The 24,120-nt window shown below is 51.8% G+C and overlaps 3 protein-coding genes across 3 annotated transcripts; 2 read left to right on the plus strand and 1 right to left on the minus strand.

Moving 5' to 3' along the window:
• Positions 1–1,717: 1,717 nt before the first annotated feature.
• Positions 1,718–10,797, minus strand: TGME49_311480 (hypothetical protein). Its single transcript, XM_018782677.1, has 12 exons — positions 9,934–10,797; positions 9,136–9,281; positions 8,609–8,740; positions 7,894–8,019; positions 7,194–7,317; positions 6,769–6,848; positions 6,185–6,296; positions 5,725–5,777; positions 5,177–5,286; positions 4,706–4,784; positions 4,219–4,292; positions 1,718–3,558 (listed from the first exon to the last, which is right to left on the minus strand). Exons 2-12 carry the CDS (start codon positions 9,145–9,147, stop codon positions 3,300–3,302), a joined length of 1,161 nt encoding a protein of 386 aa, XP_018635516.1. The 5' UTR covers positions 9,148–9,281; positions 9,934–10,797; the 3' UTR covers positions 1,718–3,299.
• Positions 10,798–13,790: 2,993 nt separating this feature from the next.
• Positions 13,791–15,920, plus strand: TGME49_311485 (hypothetical protein). Its single transcript, XM_018782678.1, has 2 exons — positions 13,791–14,818; positions 15,353–15,920. Exons 1-2 carry the CDS (start codon positions 14,356–14,358, stop codon positions 15,484–15,486), a joined length of 597 nt encoding a protein of 198 aa, XP_018635515.1. The 5' UTR covers positions 13,791–14,355; the 3' UTR covers positions 15,487–15,920.
• TGME49_311490 (hypothetical protein) lies at positions 15,921–23,724 on the plus strand (the record flags this gene model as incomplete). Its single annotated transcript, XM_018782679.1, has 7 exons — positions 15,921–17,063; positions 18,101–18,115; positions 18,468–18,491; positions 19,155–19,351; positions 19,663–20,773; positions 21,142–22,368; positions 22,678–23,724. The coding sequence occupies exons 1-7, from the start codon at positions 16,824–16,826 to the stop codon at positions 23,722–23,724; spliced, it is 3,861 nt and encodes a 1,286-aa protein (XP_018635514.1). The 5' UTR covers positions 15,921–16,823.
• Positions 23,725–24,120: the final 396 nt, after the last annotated feature.

The following is a 24,120-nucleotide window of genomic DNA, read 5'->3' on the forward strand; positions in this document are numbered from 1 at the left end:
CACCACAGCTCCCACTTACTCTCTCCCGCGATCTACTGATTGCAATAGAGGGCACGCGCTGCCGAGCAGAAGGGGAAAGCACTCGAAATTTTCCTCATTTGCACCAATTATTAGCCCGAACACCCAGTCGGCTACCTCGCTTCGCCTACACGATGTTCTAAATTGCTTGTAGCATGAATTGCCGCAAACAAAAGTTCGTCACAACCTCTGCAGTTACCCCTGCGTGGTTCGGGGGGCGTGACGTATGGGGATGGTCGATGTTCTCACAGAAAGTTTGGGTTTTTCTTCTTGCTAGCGACATGCTTGCCTCCACCAGTGAAACTGAAACGTTTGAGGCGATATGCCGCGATTGCCATCAATGGAACCAGGTTTGAAGGGCCACTAATCTGCCTCTTAAAACCAGAAGATGCCATCCTTCGCGCTGCAGCTTCCACTGAGTACTCAATCCACATTGCAGTGAAGCGTTCGTATTAAGCACTCTCATAAACCGTGTCTAGGAACGGCGGCGTTTCTGCAGCATCGTCAGTACGCTTCGACCGTGAATAATTAGGGAACTAGAAGTAGTTGTTTTACATTGGAGATACAGTGTCTTGTTCTGTGCTCTCGCACGTTTACTGGAGGCAATTGAACGGTAGCCGACGGATGCGGCACAACAATTTGAGTAGCGGCCTGGAGATTTGGTTGTAAATTCAAGACGACCGTCTACGGACGGTTCGGCGGAGCCATCCTGCAGAATATCGTGCTACTCCGCTGGTCATGCCAAGTTGCTGTCCGAGTAATGGTTTCGATGGTTCTATTAGTCAGAGATGACATGTTTCAAGCCGATGTATCAGGTCAACGTCCGGTTTCAGTAGGATCACTGCTTCAATCCCACGAAATAGCTGGGCATTGGTTCCGCACATGCGGGACTTGACATCATTCGAGCAAACTTGGCAATGTCGGTTGACAGTAAACTTGACACTGACGCAAAATGCGGTATCGAGTCGCGTCCGAGACACTTCTCAGGTATATCCAGTGAACGCGGCAGCATTTGCTGCAGACTAAGAGAAGCCTATAGAAATACGGAAGTCTGCTCGCGTTACAAGGACGACTGGTGGTGTCTGTCGAATGGGGGTCTTCTGCGTTATCGTAGCTGCCGCATTCTCAGATGACTCCTGTGTGCTCAGAGGGGGGAGGCTTCTTTTGGAACCAGCCCATCAAATAGCGGCGAGGCTAGAGACAATTTCGATGGACGAAACGAGGGTGTATGTTTGCTGTTGAAGTCACTGGAGTCTTCCTAGAAGAGACATAGAGACAGATCTGTCGAAGAAGCCCACCAATGCTTCTTCCATGTTCTAAGCCGAAAGAGGTAGGTTCTTTTTTGTCATCGAGTGCTCCTGTGAAGCATGGAAAGGACCTTTAATCAGGTAGTTCGACTTGGAGAGTTTCGAGAGACGACGGGCAGTCTCGTTCACATGATCTCACAGCAGGATGGAGACGCTGAGGCCGTTGAGCTGAAAGGAACATTAGAGAAGTGCCACTAGTGTGTGCTTTTAGTGCCGTCGCTTAGACACACCGCATCACGTCACCACACATATATCCGCTCGTCATTGAAAGTACGTTGAATACATAAACTGAACGGATGGTTCCCTGAAAAACCACCGTGACCACCGACGGTCAGGAGAGTTTGATGCTCGCGCTCTAGGTTGGTAATCGCCGAACCTGAAGGCGCCTCTACTGCGACGTGGTACAAACAATATCGTCCCTCACCTCGAGCCATTTCCCCTGGACTCTAGGTTTGCGTTCACGACGTGTATTCCTCAAAAGATGATCTTCTCAAGTCTCGCTCCCATGCGGGATGCTGTCATTCAATTGCGAAGGGAGGAACAAAGGAAAGCCGCTGGTTCAGTGGACTCCCGCATCAATGACGTGGGAAGAGCCACCCATAGCGGCAAAGCAATTGAAGCGATGCCTTATCGGGATCTCTGTAGTTCCATCAGAAAGGTTTCTCCAGGCAGGCCACAGATGCACTGGCAAGCATGGCAACTCGGGGCGTCATCACGGACAGCGCGGGACGTCCGAGCATCGCCTTGAATGATATGGTGGAACAGGTGGCCTCTCCGTGGCCTTTACCGGTTCCCTTGCTGTTGTATTACTCGTACACGTACTATGATGATGCTGAGTGACCTGCGAAAAATGTGGGTTTTCTGCATAGTGCTACCTGAGTACACTAGCTCGACAAGTGAGTCAGGAAGGCGAATTTTTAAGGGTGAGCTGTCGTGCCCTCCACTAGAGGAGGGGCACCAACGTCTCTTCCGTCTGCGTCAAAATACTCGCGACATATCAAAAGCAACGTTTGATCATGCACTGCTGCTCCTTCACACGCGCTTTATGTTGGAAAAGGCCACATGGTAAAAGTGATCGAATACGCACAGGATCCCGCGAATGTATCGCACCTTCCTTCCCCGTACAGGAAGTTTCTGAGCGAAGAAGAGGACAGGCCATTCAACTCTGCTTATCCGTTTTGTTTTGGAAAAATTTAAAGAGTGCAATCACGCCCCAGAAGAAAATGAGACGGATGCACTCTAAAAGTGTTGCGGCACTTCAAAGAATCGAAGTAATGAAGGAAACCTCTTTGTGCCCAAGTGGACACAGCTGGGTTACGGTAGCTTTTTCAGATCCGTATGCCCAGTGGTGTCAACAGACAAAGCGAGAACATGTGTTCCACATCTGCTTGCAGCTCAAGGGATCCGACCCTTCTTGCCTGCTTGACGTTGGGCGGGAACATGCAAATAAAAAAAGTGCGACAAGGACGACTCCTCACCTAAGTTAAATCGCCGTGCAACAAGAGATTGAGACTGCGCGCGTTTTCATCAGATTATCCTCCCTGCCAGGTAACATCCCTGCTCTGACTCCGTTCCAGCGACACAGCAAGCTCGCCGAATCACTATAGGTTATCGAAATCTTCCTATTATACAGGCTTCATTCTCATGAGCAAACCCCACAAAATCACACTAATGTAGCTGCGCGCCCTAAAAATGAGAGTACAGTATGCAACACATATATACATGAATTCTGATTAGAGCTCGTACTTAGTTTGCCGCCGCGTCTCTCTCTCATATGTGGACTCTTGCGTCTGCAATATCCAAAAGTCCTCCAGCGCTCGTTCTCCCATCGAGGGGGCTGCAGCATTGTTCTTGGGGTAGACTCAAAACATTGATACAATCTTTTCCCCCCAAATCCGCACCGTTCCTGAATCGCCTGCTTTGGACATCAAGTTCTGGTTCCACCCTTGCGAGTTCACAAATGGAACTGCAAAATCATATGTCTTCCACGAGCACACGCGATGCCCCCGCTTCCGCGCACTCTCTATTTCCGACTACACGTTGGCATTTCGAGGCTACAGAGCCCTCGTCTTCTTCGTCGGAAGAGGCGAAGCTCGGGTGCACAACCGTGTTCAGTGCCGTGTTGCGAATGAGAATCTCTCTAGCTGCCCTCCCTTCTTCAGTATCATCCTGCTCTAAAAGTTCCAGAAGATCGTCGCTACTTCTCTTCATTAAAGAGGCATGCCCTGTTGGTCTGCAAGAAACACAAAACACAAACGACGTTCCCACAGATCCGTGACACTTGACGCGTCCTTCCCCCACAATACACGCACCATTTTCACACCGATTCAGCACTAATGATACCATAGAAGCATCCCCTACAAGCCACGGAACGCAGGAAGCTCCCTAATCTGGTACACTACAGGAATTCTCGAAAAGTGGTCAAGGTGAAAAACCACCCTACATAGAAAGTCCACGTGTTGTCCTGCCAAAAGTTCCTATTTAAGAAGCGACGCTTCAAATGAAAACATCGAGGAAGTACTTGCTCACAAGACACACATACACAATGCATCCCGTGATAAACCAGGGGTCTCACCCTTGCACATACCAGCTTGCCGCGGCAACCGGGACAGGAAAACCTCACCGCCTCTGAACGTCTTCGAACTGAAACATACCAGAATAAATTACTGACTTGACGCAACCTCTTCATGGCATCCCTATTGTCATATGAACGCTGCGTCGCCTGTGGTTTATCTGACCCCCAATCGTTCACCACGATCGATCAGGAAAGACGTCCAGGCGCGTCTCCAAAAACTCTGGATCACTCATGGCCCTGAGTTGTTTGTCTGACGGACACCGGAAGCCGCTGTCCTCCACCTTGATCCTTCATTTCAGTTTCATATCTCAGACTTACACTCTCTTTCTAATACGATCGAAGCGGCCTGAATGACGGTCACGATCGTGCCAGTGCGAGTCTCCTTCAGGGTCCTAGAAAGACAAAAGGGCGACAACATGATGGAGAACAGAGTTACATCGCAGCATTCGCAAAGCGTGACACCGTGAAGAGCAAGAACGTTTCCCACCGTACTGTGCAGACAGCTCTTGCGCAAGTCGGCACTAGCTTTCACCAATAATTACGGAAACCATCCTCACTTCAAGGTGTGGTACAACCGAATCAAATCACCGTCCGCGCCGTTCCTCTGTGGCCCACAGCTGTCTCCGTCGTCATCGTCGTCCGCACACCAGAAAAGCATAACTCATAGACACCTAGGAATCGCATTTTATAATGGATAACAGCGAGTTTACCTTCAAGACGTTTTTCGGACACGGACGCCGTTGCAGTACACGAAAGAACCACGAAATTAGACGCAGTGCCCATAGCAGCAACATCGCGCGCTTACGTTGATCTCCTGAACGACGCCCATCGAAACGGAGCTCTCACGTCTCAGGACCTGAACCTCCGGCTCGTCCACAACATGGCTGAACACAGAAAACACAAGTCGGCGCAATAAGGGAATTGCGACTGGAATGCGCGCATGTACAAAGGGGTACGACCGCAGTGATAACAGGCCGTAACCCCGACTCACGCGAGAACAGTTAAACAGCTTAAAAACGACGAAGCAGACACATCCATTGAATGCATCACACACACGCGGACAGAATCTTTCAAGGGCTTAACAGTCAAAAACGGAAGGACGAGACAAAATGTCGGGGAGAGGAACTTCTATTGCCGCAAATGAAATACTGTGCCGCGTGACGGTTGTGGATGCTGCTCAAATCGCTGAGTTCCCATGTCTCCTTGTAAGATCCACGCGCCGACTTTCCAACTCACAGAAAAAACAGACGGAACGGCAAGACAGACATCGACATACCTGCAGAGCCCGCATAAGAAAGACGTTCGTGACTGCTGTTGACCGCCTGACTTTTCAGACACATGGCTTTCCCGCTTCTCAAAAGGATCCGGAGTTGATTTGTTGCTCTTCTGGAATCACAAATCATACAAAGGACACTTAGTTTTTCTTCAGATTCTGCACGTCGCCAGCGTGCCAAAAAACATGAGAAGCGAAATCCCCCGGAGTACCCCAGCAAAACAATGTTGCGTCCCTCAGTCCCGTCTGTGTCCTTCCCCTAGAACGTCAAAAGGCAACAACTATACACGCATGTCGTTCGCCGTCCCTGTGGCCCATCTTTATCCCTAAAATTGTCAAAAAGAAAAGACCCATGTTTACACGCAAACCCCACAATGACATCTATACATACATACGCACACACAAATGGGTGTAAACTTCTACGCACACCTTCCTGCGAGTGAAAGCTCAGAGACCTTTGCCTTGCGGTCTATGTAGCATGCGTGCGGTACGACTGGACTCTACTGTTTTCTCCGAATGACTTCCACTCCGGATAGTTTTTCTTTCCTTACCGGCAACGGACTTGCAGAAGTAGAAACGTCACCTTGGTCGTCATCATCCTTCTCTGAAACAGAACGGGCACCAGAAAAGAGAACGGTCCCCAGTACCTAGTTTGTTACTCAGAAACACACATGTATTCTTTCTCGTCCACAGAAACTCCACAGCGCCGCACCCGAAGTAAGTGTCGTCTGCCGACTCTATCCCATGCCATCAACGTACGAGAACACACATCGGTACACTTCGGGAAGGACTCAACGTGAAATGAAGAAAAAATCAGACACACCCTCGCACCATCTTGTGGGCTCCCGTAACTATTTCGAGCTTACATTTCATGCAGGCTTCGACAGACTATAAACGCTGTATAGTCGACACCAAACACTCTTGAAAAAACGTACTCTGTCTAAGCTTGGAATATAACACAGCCATAAACCACCACAACGCCTCAAATCCTTCTTTTAGATACGCAGTTACCTTTATCGAAGTTGAATTTCGCGTAGCCTGTCGCCTTTCGGACTTTCTTCCGACTGAAGTCAGGCTTGATGGGCTGGTGGCTAACAACAGAACCGTCGTCATGGTCTGGTTCCTGAGGACACGACAAACGGAAAACAAGCATTTTCTGAGGTTGAAAGCGGTCTTCCTAGAACGAACAATGCGACATCTTTAAACCGGGAACAGCCAGGTCTTCAGACGACTGATTTTCGTGTATACGGAAGCATTGTGGGTCTGCTTTCGAGTCTACAAGCATGAGTAAGTATATATACGTATGCACAGTTATGCTCATCTAAGTGTCCATGCGGAGTCCTGAACGAGAGTGCAAGTGGAACTGGCATTCATCGTAATGTCCCGTAGCCAAACCTCCTCCGAGTCAGTTCTGTCCGCTGGCGAACCCCTTTCTTTCGTGGTATCTTGCTACTGCTTTCGAAGGAATTCACTCTCCCGCATCATTCCTACAAACGAATAACACACGCTATTTCGCAAGAGCAGGTGCCTTTGACTCTGATTCGAACTCGGACACACAAATGGAGACGATTTTCGAAAAGGCTAAGTTTGCTCACACTGGCAATCATTGAAACAGAGCTGCGGAATTCGACCTTTCCTCGTCCTGCCGTTGGCGTCTCCCATTCTGCGTCCTTCTCTGCGAAGAATCACGGAAACAGGCGAAACGTAGGTGGCAACACGGGACTCAGCAAACGAGTGGTCCTGCAGTCACATGTTCTAATCGAGTATCTCGATGAGCTGATCAACCAGATTCACGCATCCCATGAATATGAGAAACGATAGAAAATGGTGCGCATTCTTCTCTTTAATGGAATCTACCAAAAAACACTGTTAGAGGAAGGCGCGCCTTGATCTTTGTGACTAAAATTAAAAGGCCGAGGCCTCTTTATGAGAAGACAAAAGGACCACTGCCCGACCTCTCCAGCTGGTCGCAGACAAGTTTGAGAGACTGTGCGTTTGTTCCTGTGCTTCTGTTCCTTACCGCAGTCGACAAGATTGGAAATTTCGTTGTCCGTTGGCGTCAAGCCCACGTCTTTCGCTGTTGCCACGAGTTCTCGCAAAACTCCAGAGCTATCTGGGTAGCCCCGCTGCATAGTACCTCCGGCCTGAACACAAGGGAGACGTATGAACAGTTCACCGATACACGGGCGTATACGCAAACAAAGAAAAAGTAGTTTAGGAGGCACTACCGTTCAGGCGACTATTCCTGGTTCTCTCGCTGTATCGCATCTCAGCCCTCGACACACTTGGTATGAACGCACACTTGCGACTCTCCAGAAAACAAAGACTTTCTTGACTATCTCTTTCCTGACAGGACATCTCGAAGCACAACGTGAGCTCGAGGGCGAAAAGACCAAAACTACACCTCATATCGTGAACCCTGAGTACGCATGCATATACAGACGCGCAATAACCACACGGATCTCATCTGGCACACTCGCATACGAGAGTGGAAGTAAAACAACGACGGACGTTGGCATCAAGACGCTAAAAATACGATGCATGCGGCTGTATTCACACGTTTTTATGTATCTGCATATAGCTACGTACAGGTGACAACAGGAATGCAGGGGGTGGCTCAATGGCTCATTAGCAGTGGCCGTCATCCACTTTTCATAATTGACTTGAGAGAGTCCCCTTTCCCAGACTTATTCCGACAAAAATGCTTCACAGTGACTCACCAGGTTGCTGGCTGCAAGAGATAGAGACTGGATGCGATTGCAGAACCCTGTCAAGCAGTACAGGGCTGCAGACGCCTGAGCGGTCTTCTCCTGTGCGTCATCGCTCTCAAAATACTTGCTGAAAGCCTGTGAAACAGAGAACTCCAAGTTGGAAGAAAAGACATAAACGTGGTGTGGCAGCATGTGGTTCACGCGAATATCACATAGCACGCAACTATCACGAAGATCGCGATGTGAGACGACGGTGTGGAGGCCTCCTGTCTTCTTCTCCCTCACATATGCAGGTCGCGTCGCATGAGCAAACGCAGAGAGAACTCAGCTTTCCGCGTTCTCTTCACTTGGACAAAATTACGGACGATCGGAAAGTGCCAGACAAAAAAGCCACCAGTCCAGCGACAGAACCCGAGGTGTATATTCACGAGTAGATATTGAATTAAGACCAAAGAACACTTGTTCTAATTGCCGTTGGCCTGGCACCTTTTAAGGAACTGTAAGAAAACTCTTTACGCCTCACGTGTACGGATCACACTCGACGTTTCTCGAGTTTAACCTCCACCGCGGACTTTTTCGATGGACACCACTGCACTTGATGCACCTAACATGGGCACGAAAAGCGCAATAGAACTTGCACCCGGCAAAAGCAAAACAGGGGGTCGTGACTCCACCAGGTGACTTTTCTTCTTGGTGCATTAGAGGGCGACCCCGGAATGCTTACCCGGAATCCACAGCTGGTTAACTCTTGCAGCATGCGCAGTTCCTTCACAATGACTTCAGGAGAACAGTCCTCATCCCCAATGGAATCTAAACACGTGCTCTGGATCGGGGCATAGGCGAGACAGTAGAGATCCTGAACAGACGCAGTCAAGAGACAGCAAAAAAAACCAGTCGGTGTGTGCGCGGGAGCTCGACTGGCGATGAAGATCGAATCTTCGGCATGAAACGTTATACCCGTAACAAAAACAACATGTGTACATCTGTGTATACAACTAGGGGTGTGTAATCACCTCTGACTACCAAAAAAGGTTTCCGTGTCCTGTCCATTGACCAAAGAGGGCGAACCACATACACCCGCAAGGCGATCTTTTGATTTTATACTCAAAGAAATAACAGGGGAAATCAATAGACTACAACGCTCGCATGCCCGAGGGATGAACGCTACGCCTACGTGCATATCCACAAATGCAGGCAAGGCCATGAGGCCTTTGTTTCATCTTATCCATACCAGGACTCTGCTGCACCTACCGAGAGAGCCATTGTGTCTCCGTCCTAGAAAAATACAAACGAGCGCGGCTGGCGATGGCTTGCATGCATGACAGTGGACGAGATTCCAGTTCGGTCGCCTTATGAAACGCTAGTGCAGACCAGGTGTTACAGAAACGAAAGACCACCTAAGACCACAATAGACAGAGAAACAGGTGAGAGGAATGCAAAGTCGAAGTGCAGTTTACACGTTTTCGTTCAAAAAGACCGGAAGAGAGGAAAGATCCATTAGACACGACGACTACGAGGGGTGGGACGCCACAGTCGAATTTACAACTGTGAACTATATGTGTACACTGTATGGACATCGACGCTCTTTGTGGCCGACAGCGAGTGCTGTAAACCTGCCTCCCCCCCTGGCATCATCCGCGGACCGTCTTTCGTGATGTATGCGAGAAAACGCGAGCGGCCTGTAGTAGTCGTGTTAGGTTCAGAGCGGGAATTAAGGCAGATGGCCCAGCCTTCCACGGATGGTCTTTGCACGTTTGTTTGCTCAATAGTACAGCAACTCTGACGACCTCTACCGAGAAAAGGCTGTGACGATGTATCAGAAGAGGCACTCAGCCATTTTCATTAATAGAAGATCTATCAGCGACATCGCCTCGATGTCGACCGCCATACGATACAAGTGAGTAAGGCTTTCAGTTTGGGTCGCCTTCAGGGTGCGAGTGCTCCAAATGTCTCGCGAAGTTCAGGCTTCAGCAGTCCCGTCTCCCTACATTGGGACCAGTGGAAACGATTCTCAGCGCTGAACTTCTTGATCTGAGGAAATTGACTCACGAGAGAAGGATCTTAAGACATTTCTCGATGCAGGTGTGGTCACCTCGGCCAGCGTGCTGCACCAGTTGGAACATATCTGGCAGACCTGAATTGAGTTCAGTTGTCCCCAGTTTGTTTATTAGCAAAGAAAGGGAAAACAAAAGAGGCGAATCTACCTTTTTGCAGTTGCTGAAGAATCAATCTGGGGAAACGAACAGAAAGAAATGAAGCCTGGCTCCGCGCTTCGGTACGAGAGCTCCGGAAAAGAGCGAGGGAACAATCGGAGAAGTTCGGGCTCAGCTGGTAAATAGCGGCACCAACGCGCGCGTTAGCACTCAACAGAACGCAACAGAACGTCAAAAAACGAAAAGGTCGGACAGAAGAAACGGGGAAAAGATTGCTGAACTGGCCTTTTTCGGCCGGGGAAAGGGCCACCCTTGGAACTCAGAGAGACAAACGTTACAGAACCGAACAAGTGGGCGCTGCAGCTCCGCCTTCAACTAGAAGGAAATTTCGCCTCAAGTTTGGATAGAACGACACAGATTGCTTTCTTCCCAGAAATGATAACACAGAAGTCAAAGTTGGGAGTGGAATACCTAGGCCCTGTACGACGCCTCTGCATGCTTCGACGACTATGCAGCCCGACTTCCTCCTCAGCGCTTTTCTCCTGCACCTCCGCTCATCACATTCAGCGCAGCATCTCCGCTGACTGCAGCGACAAACTCTTCTCTTCGAAACGCCGTGCCGAAGTGAATAACGCGGTATTTTCCAACAAGATCCAGTCTTTAAAATTTTCCAGTGCCGAAAAGCAAACGACCAAACATGAAGCGCTCGGGAGAAAAAAATCGATTTCCAAGAAGCGGGCCTACGCGTCGTCGTTCACCTTCGTCATAGGTACCCGAGGAAGCGAAGGCCCGGCCGCGTTAAGCAGCGGGTGGTACCAGACCGCACCAGCTTAGCTGCCCAGCCTGGTTACAAGCACGCTCTTCTGATTCCGCCATCTAATGAGAGGCAGAAAATGCGGCACACGGAAGGACGGAAGAGTGTCTGGAAATTGTGCTTGATATTCTCCGCACGATGGATTCGTCCGGAAACCCTTCCAACGCCAGCTGCGAAAATCGGACAGCGACCTCCGGTGAGGGAATCTAGGGTGGACAAATCTGGCATAGACTCGCGCAGGCGGAACGGCAGACAGCAGGAAGAACTATTGCAGAACCGAAAATGAATCCTACCTCGAAGAAGAACCATGGGCAAGACCCTATGAGAGACGAAGGTAAGTGTAGGGAAGCGCCGAACCTTCACTTCGATTGTCTTTGCAGACCAAGCCGCCTTGGTAACAGTCAAAAACGATTCGAGCAATGTCTACCGGACGTGGGGTATCCACCACACGGGAGCCAGGCTGTCGAAAACGGAGACAGAACACTATAGCTTTCTGTCAGAAAGTGCCAGTGCGGGTGCCTAGGGACCGTACCGTTCCCGAAGATGGAGACTCGAGAAAGGCAAACGACGTATTCTCGACAGGACACTAAGGCAGAACTGCCTTCTCCAGTTACGTAGCACAGCCTGCCACTCCAAACCAATGCCAGCGTGAGCAGTAGTGGCTGTCGCTGGTGCCAACGGTGGGATATTCCAGCCTCTACACGTATATATCTTTATGTATTTACAGTGGAGTCGTGTTAAAACGGTCGACTCAGCTCAACCAGAATATGGGCTTCCCTACCCACGACGTTTACAGACGTCAGCAACTAATAGATCTTTAGCTGGACTCTGTCAGCTTTGACGTACCCCATCTTCGCCCGCCCGTAGTTTCTATTTTATATTCATCAGCTTCTAGGCGTGGTGTCGTTCTGTGCAATCCCAGACTAAATCGGTTCGTCACTCGTTGGGTGCTCGACATCATTTGCTCTTCTCACATACGTGGAAAAAGTGTAGCCAGTCACTTTGTCTTCGCTCCATCGCCCCCACAACGGTCTGGGAGTCAAGAGACAGTCGAGGTACTGCCATTATGCAAAAGGCAAAATGTGTCCGTATCTTCTAACAACGCAATTCGAACCAGCTGGTGACGTATGGATTCCCACTCTGCGCACAACCCACGGAGCAATTGAGCAAATCAGTTTATCAAAAGGAATAGAATGGGTGAATCACTGAAGGCGTCATCTGTCGGACGATGGAATTTGTCACACAGTTCGGCATACTTGTACTTCGTTGTCTCTGATCTTCTTGGAATTGGGGTGCTTTAGCTGTATCTGGGTGATGGCGCTGTGGAGCGGCAATTCACCCTAGTTCTTTTCGTGCGTGTGCTTCAAGCTCGCTTAAACCGTGTAAAACACAATACACTAGCTGAAGTCTGTGCGTTTTGTGGTTATGGAAACCCAGAGTCCATCGAGGCTTGGTTGGTCAATATAGCACTCTTCCATGGAAACATGCTATGCGTACGTATGGTATTAAGTGCAGCCAAGGTAGAGGATTATGCAGGATGAAACGTAACCTAACAGAGTTTTCTGTATGGAAGAGAAGCATCAAACTCATCGGCACCCCCTTCCCGTCCTGTCTTTGGGTGAACTTGAAACCATGCTTAGTCCATCCCTGTGGTCCTCTAAATTTCTTCGGCCCTCGAGCGACTAGTTCGCTCCATCTGCCCTACACGGATAGTGACCGCTCCTTGTGAGAGCCACACCCCTCCACGCGATAATGCTGGAGCTTTCCCGATGTCACAGTGATAGTATAGCCGCTCCAGTATCATACATAACACCCGGCTGTACACAGCAGGTACGCGGGAGCAATCGATCATAGTTGCATGCCGCCAGGAAAATACCGAGACGCTTACCAATTACCTCCGAGGGTGTCTAGCGGATGAAAATAGTGCCCCTGGCTTACCTCTATGACAACAAGGGCGCAGTGACACAACCAGTCACGCCAACAGAAACAACCCTATAACTTGGGGGGAGAGGGGGAGAACGCAAAAATGTGTACGATGGCAAGACGCACCATGAGGTAGACAAAACGTTGGTTGCGGTATTAAGTAATCTTTCACACACCAGGCCCTTCAGCTTCCCTTGCCAGAGAGCAATCTGGTGAAGTGTTCTGGTTTTTACGACCTTGACCTGGATATAAGGCGTTTCCCGAACCTTGCTGTAGCCTGCGAGTGCATCCTACTCCGTTAGTTGGGAAACACAAGTACGCATACCTCTTTCAAGGTTCTGCGCTTCAGGACTGCGTGACAAGTCGAGCGTTTCCGCCGGTGGCTGCATTTCTGTTGTGATGGCTGCGCGACAGAGGCAACAGTCTACTCGCTGGTCAGAAGCTGACAGTCACTCTATGGCCGACGTGGTCTAGATTCAAGAAGGGCTGCCATTCACCGAGCAAAATGCACGCGTGTGAAGCAGATATTGCCGTTTGCTGTCGATCAGGTATGCCGCAGGGAAGGCGCAAGAAACGAGATGGTGATCCACCGACATGCCGTTATTAGACAGTATCTTAAGCTCTCATTCGCCTGGCATCCGCCGGACACCCCTTAGTATCGAGGCATTTGTCAACATGACCGTCCAGATACCTCCCGGGGTTCTGCAACAGAAGCACAGTGTCTTAGCAGAGGATTCATCTTCGTTATAGTCTTGTGGAAGAACAGGAGAGAACAGAATGCAAACAAATAGTTTTGGTGTTCTCAGTGTGTCTGAAGTCTAGGACTTACTGACTCAAACCAACACCTCTACCTCTGGGCTACCCCGAGTAAACGCGAAACCGACTGACGAAAAGATGGCGAGGCAGCAGACCCGATTTCGATCCTCGATTCCAAACAGCTGGGCGTGGGGTTCACAGGTTCACTACGCGAAGAGAGACTAACCTTCGGGTTTGAAGGTTTCTATTTCTCGTCCTGTGTCTTCTAGGCCGCTTGTGCATCCTCTTGAAGCCTCGCTACACATCACAAACTTAGCGTTATTTAGGTTTGTTGCCACAGTCGGCCCTCCTCCCGGCAGGATGCCCGCGGGTTTCTTCACGACCCACTACGCTTCAGGTTGCAGATGTTGGACGAAACACATACTTTTCAGACCGTTGCTTTGTTTTGCCTGCTATCTCCAGCATATTTTCGTGCTATAAAGTTCTTCTCCTGTCTGCTCCTTTTTTTGTCCCCTGGACACGCCGTCCCCTGAGGTACGTGGCGGCGCAAAAGACCAGAGGGGCCCGCCCCCCCGTCTCCGTACTCTTCGATCTTCTTCCTTGCGGCTGTCACCAGAGCGCGGCAAAGAGAGTCTTTCTGCTTTTCTCTTCGCAAAAAATCGTCTACGTTCATGGAAGGCATTTCTCTTGTCTCACATTTTTTCCCGTCGTGGTCAAACGCGCAGACGAGAAGAATCCGCGCACGATGACGCCGCGCTCAGACGGTTGCCGTCTGCCGGCGGGAGGGAATCCAGACTCTTAGTTGTATCTTTGCAGGGCGTGACGATGTCCAAGCTCGAGAAAACACAGGACCGTCAACACTCTGTACGCGATAGACGTCAGCTAACAATAACAGTGAGGCGGGGGCCGGGACGCAGCTGTGGAGGGACATCCTCCCAGTCACCTGCTCACACTTGGGCAACTTGGGCACAGTCCATTCTGGAACAACTTCGCTCCGCTGAAAAAATGGAAAGAGTCTTTTCGTCGGAGGAAAAGCGACAGAAGATGTCTATGGGAAAGTTTCTGGGTCGCGCCTCAAACACCTTTAACAGAGGTCTGTATAACTGGTGGGTTCGCCTGTCGCAACTACTGGCCGTTGCTGCGTTCGTCACCACGCTCGACGTGGACGTGCAGAACTCTCTCACTGAAGAACCCTCTTGTTTTCCAGCTTTCACTTGGGTCATCGCTGCAGACCGCGACTCTCCTTTCCCCCCTTCAGAAGTTCAAGGACCCCCTTTCGTCCGTCCCAGTGAGCGACAGCAGTATTCCTCTAACTTGAATGCGGAAAGAAAAATCTGTCCAACCCTCTTCCCATCGAACTCACCAGAGGCATTTATTCGTTTCCTTGGAGTTCCTTGTTCTAACAAGATGTCGTTCCCACAAAACTGTTATGGGTGATGTCGAGAGATCCTGTCTTCCGCATATAGCAGGCAGCTGCCGCGTAGTTGGAGATTGGGCCGTCGACCTCGGATGTTCTTCCCGAGAAAACCTAAACACTGCCCACACGGATACGGACACAACAAGTCCGCACAAAACTACAGACACGAAAACACGCACGACCATACAAATGCGTGCAGAGGAACCAGCGTTCAGTTTGCTAATTGCGCCAAGAGGTGGCACTAGCCGTGTCGCATCTCTGCTCGAGACATTCATACTAACCAACCTCAGAAAGGGTGTGCATCACAGGTATCTGACTCTTCTTTTTTCCGTGATATATGCTCAGTGAAGATGCATTTATTTATTTCTGAGTGTGCGAGTGTGTGCTGCTGTACGCGTTTTGCAGGCGTACGTGAATTCCGGCTGGTTCACCGTGACGAGGCACCCTTCGCCGTGGGATTTATAAAGTGTAGCTTTCGCTTGGTGACGCCTGTGACTAGTGATTCCTCTAACCTTTTGTATCTTCTAGGGGGGTGTTGAACACAGTCAAACCGACGAAGTTGTTTTGCGTTGTCCGGACGCGGCAGTCACTTCATAGGCTGCGGCGAGATGCCCGCGACTTCAGCTTCATCTATTTACTCGCGAATGCACATACCTTTGCATGCTGTAGAGGGTGAAGTTCACGGGTGATCTACCCAAGTGCCCTTTGGTGGCCACCAACTGTAGGCTGTCTTAACTTGTTTCGAAAAGAGGCCCATTCACTGAAGCGACGTGCGTATCGTTTCACATTCCGCCTGACTCAACCGTCCTACCTACCTGTCCATACCTGTGTGTGCCTGTGTGCTCTACCTCGTGGCGTGGATATAATTTCGTTCACGACGCCACGGTGCTAATCGACCATCTATATAAAATTATCAGATGCATACATAGACCGGGCAAGGGGACGCTTCGTTGCCGTTTCAAGACATCTGAGACGCCGCGCGATTCTACACAAGTCCAGGTGTCACCTCTTTTGTTCCAAAATCCCTGAGAGACATTTGTGAAGAACCGAGGCCGAGCGCACCTCTACTGTGTTCTCTGCCGTCGCTCGCTTCACGTTCTCTCGTCCTGTATTGCTGTCGGTTCTGTTCAGGCTCTGACTCAGCTAGTGCGTACTTTCGTCGGGCGAACATGATGCAAGCACTGTGTTTGTCGCCGCCATGTCTCTGGCAAGGGAGTTAGCTGCTCTCTTTGTGTACTGTCGTTTTCAAGAAAATCGTCTTTTCAATTTAGGAAGCGAGCGAGGTTCATTCAGTCTTCTTTGCTCATACCCGCTGCAAACAGCCTGTGTTGCCTTGGCTACGCCACAAGTCTCTCAACGGTGGAGACTACATGGATGATGGCGTGGGTTTTGCAATCCTTTCTCAGTCTTGTAGAGAAGGCGCAGAACCAGGGGCCTTCTCCTGCCTGTTGTCTCCTTTGTTTCACCGTGTCCTGTTCTCGTGCGACAGACGGCATGCTTTTTCGCATGCTCTCTGTCATTGTCGAGGCTCATTTAAGAAGTGTTTCTTTTTTTCGATGCCTTTGCTTGTTGCCTTCATGTGAGAGATGACTGGAATTTGGTCGCGCGTAGATGCTACTGCCGCCATACAAAACAATTCACGCTCAGCTACTCGCCACCCTTTTTTGTTGCATTTCTACCCGTTCTCTGCTATGTCGGTTGCCGTTTAGAAATGTTGATAATGAGGTTTTTTGAGCAAGCAGACGCTTCCAATAGAAAGCCGCAGGAGAAATAATGCGCTCCAGTAGTGGGAAGCCGCCTAGGCATCGATACGCCATGGGATTGTATCAGGCGCGCAGCTCGCGTGAGAACTGCCAAATGAAATTGGGGAGCACGGATGAGCAAACTAGCCAAAAAATGCGTATGCACTCCACCCTCTTTCGTTTTTCCTCGGCGGCCTCGGGCACAGGCGCGAGGCACGGAGCAGCCAGGCCCATGGGGACGAAGGGAACTTGTGTTGAATACCCGAGAAGACCTGGCAGACGCAACGAAGAGAGACTGTGTGTCGGTCCTCCGTTCATCGTCTGTTGTTGCGTTGCGTGCTATCTTCCAGGGACTCGAAGACGGCCAAGCAACGGTAAGCAACCTCTTTTGTTCGTCCTTCAAAACAAGGCCAGCCACGCCTTAGTGGTCTCTTCTTTCCACAGAAAGCGTCTCCTGTTATGCCGCCTCGTTTTGTTTGTAGTATCTAGATTCAGTCATTCAGTTCTCGGGAAACGTGTCCCTAGAGAATCTGATGGAACTCGCATCCCGTACACTTCATCTTCGCCTCTTGTGTCCTGGCCAGTTCTTTTTTTTTAACGAGTTCACCCTTTGCTGTTTCGCGAAGGTGAAGAAGCCTACGTCCGTGGCTGCCCTTCCGCCTCAATCTGCTCTTAACACTTCCTTTCATCTATTGTCCCACACCCCCTTCGTGTTCGGAACCTACCAGTCTGTATTCGCTTGCCTCCACATTTTCATCGGCGGCTCTACGCGTCTGCTCTTGCGTGCATGTGGAAGACCTGTGTCAGCTGGCCCGCAGCGAAACCACATGTGCATGCGTCCCCCAAGCGTTTTGCAACGACCTGCGTGTCTGTCCAAGTGTGCCCACTGCAAGTTCCGCTACACGTATACCTAACTACGGAGGTGTATATTTGCATGCCGTCTGCCTCTGTGGACTTGTATATCTATTATATCTTTCCATACATATGAAGACGTGTCCCACGTCGACACGGTCTTCGTCTTATTGGCTTCCTTGCTCGCCTTCGTTCCATTTCCAACGAAAGGCGTTTTCTCATGAACTCACGTCTCAGAGAGAGAGAAAGCGAGGTTCTGTCCTTGTTCTTGTCGAGCACGCTTCGAAACAAGTGGCAAACGAGACCGTAACGGGTTATTTCTAGCAATCTGTCTTTCGTTTTCATTTTCTCGACATGCCTCCCATGTGTATTCAACGAACGTCTGTCGATCCGTTTTGCTCACGCGGAATTGGAGTCTCTGCTGAGGACACAAGTGACGGTGAAGCCGCATGTGGGATATCTCTCTGAGAGGAGCTCCTCCTCGAAAGCCATCAGCTCTTTTCAGCTTTTCTGTAGAAAGGCGTCCTGCGTGTCTCTTCGTTTCTCCCTTTGGTCACAGACACCAACCGAAGGCGTAAGTGTGGAGGGTCGTTGAAAGAGTCTGACTACCTGTCAAAACGACACCCGCAGGGGAGAGACAGCAGGCTGCCGAACTCTCTCCAAATTGATGGAGAGTAAGGTCACTCGTGTGTGTTTGGAAATATATGATGGGCGGGCACAGAGCAGCTAACTTGGGAACTTGAATGAGACATGCAGTTTCCTATCGTCCATGCCCGGTAGCCTTCCGTTCGTGTGTTGCCAGTCGCGACATTCTCGACGCCCTGTCCTCTCGGGACTCTTCTGCGCCTTCTAAAACCTTGCTCCGTCCTTCAGCAGCCACGAGTTAAAATTTTGTCGTTTCTCCTTCCTTTGCCTGTTCCGCGCAGCACACACATAACCCTCTAGCGACGGTAAGCATGATAATTGTAGCATAGTTCTGCCCTGTTTCTCGTGAGTTGGACGTGCCTGTGGGCGCCTTCTGCATACTGGTATAAAGCCCCTAAACGGTCTTCCCTGCTTTCCCGCAGGCTACACAAACCTTGCTGAAGACCCGCAAGCCTCTGGGTGGTTTCTGAGGCGTGGTGAAATCAATGCATTGTTGCGGCAACACATGACATCATTCGACATCGAAGGGTTCCACATGAGCCGTTTTCCAGTATCCCGCGTCTGCGTGGATTCGGAACTGCATCCTAGTATCTTGCCGTGTATTAGACGTTCGAAGAATGGATCTGTTGTAACGTTTTCGTGCACACGCAAATGTGCAGGGGACCCGTGCTGAGGCTTCCATCACGTTCCGAGTCGTCGCCATCGTGTTGTGTTCGTTTTCCTTCTATTTCGGCTCCTGTGCCGGTAGAAGTCGCCCCGTTCGGCGTCGTACTGTGTTCTTCCTTCCTTTTTCGCTCTGGAGGTTCCTTCGGAGCATCTTGCACCGAACTATGCGCAGCGTCACGAGTCTCGCGGGACGCTCGTGGCTTTCTCTGTCGCGACGTAAAGGATCGCCTCAGATGGCGCTATTTCCGTGCGCTTGGTTTTTTTACCTGGTGACTCTGGTGTCTGTTTTGTTTTGCTTCTAGCCAAAACCGACTCAAGCTCTCCGCGCCCTCGAAGAACCGGGAAGAAACACCGTTGACCATGCGCTCGATGATATGGACTCGGCGTTGGATCCCGTAAATAGTAAATTTGAAAGCGACAACGTCGAACCGGAAGTGGCAGAGTTGATTTCTAATGTGATGCATCGCGTCGAGCTAGGCAAAGTGCCGCACAGTTCCAAGTAAGGACAGAAGGCACTGACAGTCGTCAACCCAGGGGTTCGCTGCTGTCCGTGTGATTGGCACTGAACTTAGGATGAACGTCGTCGCAGTCGGTTGTCTCAGTGGGATTTCTCGGAAGATAGTGCTGACGACACAAGGATGGGTACAGGGGAAAAATGAAAAGCAGCGAGAACGAAGAGAGATCAGTGATCACAGCAGCGACCACAGGATGCAGAGAGGCAGTCGAAGGCGCCAATTGTGGGCTCTAGGCGCTAGGGGGAAAAGGAGACGATGACGTATATGGTCTGTGTGCGTCGTTTTGGTCCTGCAGGCTACTGCGTCCTCAAACGCGACCCCCGGCACCGATTCCCTTCATTTTTGGCAAACCAGAGAACTCGTTCAGGCCGATCGAACCCGCTCCGGTGAGCGGCGCTGAAGGCCTTTATTCCGAGCTTGGGTCCGGGGGTGAAGACGAGTTCATGTCGACGTCTGCGCGGACGGCGTTTGATGTGCCTGTACGTAACGCAGTTCCCTTTCCGAGTGTGCTGCCAGGCGACAGCATCGTCTCACCTTTGCCGCCTGCTGTTGTCCCTTCCCTGAAGGCGACTCAGCCTCTCACCGTTTGGACGCCCTCGCTGGTTGCCGCACAAAGGAAAAAACGCACTTCGGCCTCAGACCGGACACGTCACTCGCGAAACGGGCCGGAGGAATCTCGAGAAAAGCAACGCGCTGAGGACAGGACAGAGGAGCCGCGGCGTCGAAAGGCCATGCAATCGCCGCCGGGCGAGGTTCCTGAAGCAGAGGTGGAGGAAGGACGGACGAGAACACAGCAATCTGACACTGAGGCCTCCAAGAGAGGTCGAAAAAAGGCACGAGGACGAAGACGAAAAAAAGACAAAGATAAAGAAGACTCGCAAGGTGCCGCCGATGTGGGGAACTCGGAAAGTGCACCACAGACACTCATGAGAACGTCGCAGGTGGAGAAGCGAAATCGGAACGAGGAGACAAGGGCTGGAGCTCTCGACAACAGGCGGTACCCTGCGGGTGTTGCGGAGCCACGTCGGGACAAGAAGGGCGAGGTCGAAGAGACAGAAGAACCAAGGAGGAAAACCGCAAGAGACGCAAACGCGATTCTGTCTGCCCGAGAAGCGGAAAAGAAAAAGCGGCGAAAAGAACGGAAGCGGAACAATCAGAGGAGACACGCTGCCGAGCCCTCGCTAACCAGTCCACAAGACAAGAGAGACGATGCTGAAAAGAGACAGAAGACGAACTCCGAGAGGAATGAGAGGGCTATCGCAGTACCCCAAAATTCCAAGCTAGGGGTGCAGCGTTACGTTGCGACCGAAAGGGGCCGGTCTCCTAAACCCGGTAAACGCTTGCCAGTGGTGGAGGAAAAGAAAGGCGCCAATAGTCGCAACGACGAGAACAAGGCTGAAGATCAGGTGAGCGAGACAGTATAGAGACGAGCCAGGAATTCTACCTGCCGGCGAACACCCTTTCGCTCGAGAACAGAGCGTTTGTGGAGACAGGTTGTTCCCTTTCCCAAGGCTTCGTGTTATCGCAGGGCAACCGCTTAGAGCAAGAATACGTGCCCAGCCTAGTTGGATTGTGTCTACCGTGTATCTCCGCGGCTGCGCGCTTCACAAGGTTTTCAGACGCCGCGTTTATGTGTGCGCGTTCTCTGGTTCGTCGACTCGCCCAGAGGAAGCACTCGGCACTAGTCACTCTCTGGATCGTTTTTGGTGGCGCAGCACAAGTGCAGGGGCATCTCTCGTTCCTATATGTGTTGTTATGTCCCCTTTTTCTTCAGCCGGCTGTTTCTCCCCTTGTTGATGATGGTCCTGGCCACAAGAATGAACGCAAAGGGACAGCGGCGCGGTTGGCGCCTCGTCAGGCCTCGTCTCTGCATCGAAAGACAGACGACAAGGGGAAGCCTCAGACGACGCAGGATCCGTTGGGCGAAACTGCAGCGGCGGGAGCGACCGCCGAGGGCGCTGAGGACCAGAAAAGGCGAGCGTCGAGGCAGAGGAGAGGGGTCGCAACGACGCTCGACCTCAAGTCCCCTTCGATGTCTGTGTCCGGCCCCAGTGGCGCACCTTCGTTTGTGGCAGGAATCTGGAGGAGGAGGCGCACAGGACCTTGGCTGTCCGGGTTGACAGACGTGGATGAGGTTGAAGCTGAGGTCCCAGGTCCAGAGCTGGATAGCAGCGAAGCGTACTCTGGTGCGGCAGGACACACCCACTCCGGAGACAGCGTTGAAGCCACACGCGTCGACGCGATGAAAGATTCCCACCGACCCTCCTTTAGACGCCCCGTGCTTATGCGGTTCTCTGTGCCTCTTCCGACGCCGCCTCCCGCGCCTCCGCCGACGCCCATGACGCCACTGTCTCCGAAGTCGCCCAGGGCGTCCTTGTCGCCCAGGACGTCCAAGACGCAGTCCAAGCACTTACCCTCCGTGACCCAGAGTCCGTTCATGTGGAAGGAGACAAGCGAAGATTTTGATCGAGACAAACTGGAGGTCGTTCCATTGCCTAGAGACTGGTGGGATACCCTTGTGCCACATCTGCCCTACGGAAAGGACGATGAGACGCTGTCCCCGTCGCGTGTGACGGACGACGGCGCGGTGGATCTTCGGGACTCCGCGGCTCCCTCCAAGTGGGATTCCTCCGGGGCTCTGGAAGGTGTGGATGCAGCATCACGAAAAAAACGCAGGGACAGCGAAGAGGATGCCCGTCCATGGCGGCGGCCTTCGGTTGTTGCCGTGCCTCCGGACCTGCCTCTCCCGTCGGGCTCAGACGCAGAGCCGGGCCTTCGCCTAGCTTCGCTCCTTCAGAACGTTAAGAAAGCCCTGGGAGCTGATGATGACGAGAAGGATCAGATGCACCGGGACGGGGAAGCCGATAATCAGGCAGAGGAGCAGATTAGCAAAAGCAGACAAGCTCTGCTGGATAGCATGAACGCCCTCTCGGCGGGGCGTACACAAAAAACTGCAGGTGAAGAAGACGGAGAAAACTATGGTAAAGAGACACATCTGGAGGTAAGAACGAACGTAACGCGACAGGTAACCGTGAGCTGGCGCGGTGACGTCTCGGCGGAGAGACAGGGAAAATATGATTCGTGGTGCATTCCGATCACGAGTGCACGGACGGAGCTGTAGGCAGACAACGTAGTTGAGGAAAATTGACATCATTTAGACAAGCGCACAAACTCGCCTGCTTGCGCAACGACGACGGCTCACGTCTGTGACCCCTGCACTCTGATAGGTTCGTCTCTCTAACACGCTCACATTATTGTGAATTGGACTTGCGTAACGCTCGCGTTGTTTTCGTTGTTGTCGTTTCTACAGGACTACGGAAATGCAACAGATGATCTTCCCGCCGGCCGTCTTAGTCTGCTTTTACTTGGAGTCGTGTGCGCGGTGAGCCGTGTTGGTTTCGACCTGCGGAAGCGGAAGAAACGGGAGCGGCAGCGGCGAGCGGGGCGAATGGTGTGGCGTTCGCGTTTCCAGTCGAAGACCGATTTCTCAATGTCTCGGGCGAACTCACTAGACACCAGTTTCCCTTCCTTGTCACGGACAGTCATGCCCGGTTCCTTGTCGCGCTCGACGTTGTCCTCGTTGACGCCGAACGCTTTCGACGGGAGTCCTCGGAAGGGCGGCGACAGCGACTCGACAGTCAGCACCGGCTTTTCCCGCGTCTCTTCCTCTGTCTCCTCGTCCTCTGCTGACAGCATTCCCCTTTCCATGGGGTCCACACATGATCGCAAGCGCAAGAAGGGCGCCCGCCACGCCTTTCGACGCGGCTGTAGGCGCCAGCGCCGGCCTGTGCAGGGTCAGGTGTACGCGGGAGAGTCCCGACTTCGGACTCCAGCGAAAAAACCCGACAGTTTGTATACCCAGGCGGGCGAGCCAGAGAAAACTGTGTGTACGGGAGTGCCCTGCGGCAAGGCTCTGCCTGCGGCCCTTAGCGTCCGAGGAAGTAACGGAAACGAAGACGCAACCGAGCGGGGGCTGGCGGGAGGCCCTTCGCTCGTGTCCTCTGTGCAGCCTGTAGAGACCGGAGCAGCGGACACCGCTCCGGGGCTCCCCGACCAACAAAGCAAGCAGACACGAGGAACCCGTAAGGGGCGCTCTTCAGTCGCTCGTGGCCTTCGGCGGAGAAGCGTGACAGCTCGGCCGCGAAGACGACACCGACAGAGACAAGAGGTCGCAGCGAAGTTGCCTGCAGCCGGGCCTTCCGACACCTTTCGGGCAGAAGGGGAGGTGAGTCCCGACAGCCGAAATGGGCTTTCCTTCTACGACAACGCCGGGTTCACCCCTTTTCAAGGAACGCCCGAACATTCGCGGAAGCTGGATCTGATCGTAAACACTTCGGTGGGGGGCAAAAATGTATAGAGTCAACGCATCCACAAAAGTGGCGCCGCAGATGAACGAATGAAGCCTTCAAGCACTGGCCTGCCGGCGCGTGGTGCCTCGTTGTTGGCCCCAGAAGTAAATCAAAGCTTGGCCTTCACCTACCCGCTTGGCAGTGGTTTGTCTGCTCGTACATGAGACGCGAGCGGCAAGTGCGGGCCAGAGACGAAAGGCGAAGAGCGGCGTCCAGGTCACTCACATGACGTTTTTTGAGTCGGCGAATGCGCTTTCTCCTTCACCGGCTCGCGAGAAGGGACAGACCGCGTCTCGAAAGACAGGCGACGTCGAGCAAGCAAATGCCAGAACAGGCTGAAGGACGAGAGCGCGAGAGGCCGGAGAAAGAAAGGAACACAGGGCACGAAAAGAAGCGCCACCTAA

This window comes from Toxoplasma gondii, chromosome XI (assembly GCF_000006565.2).
Source record: "Toxoplasma gondii ME49 chromosome XI, whole genome shotgun sequence".
Classification (NCBI taxonomy): Eukaryota; Apicomplexa; class Conoidasida; order Eucoccidiorida; family Sarcocystidae; genus Toxoplasma; species Toxoplasma gondii.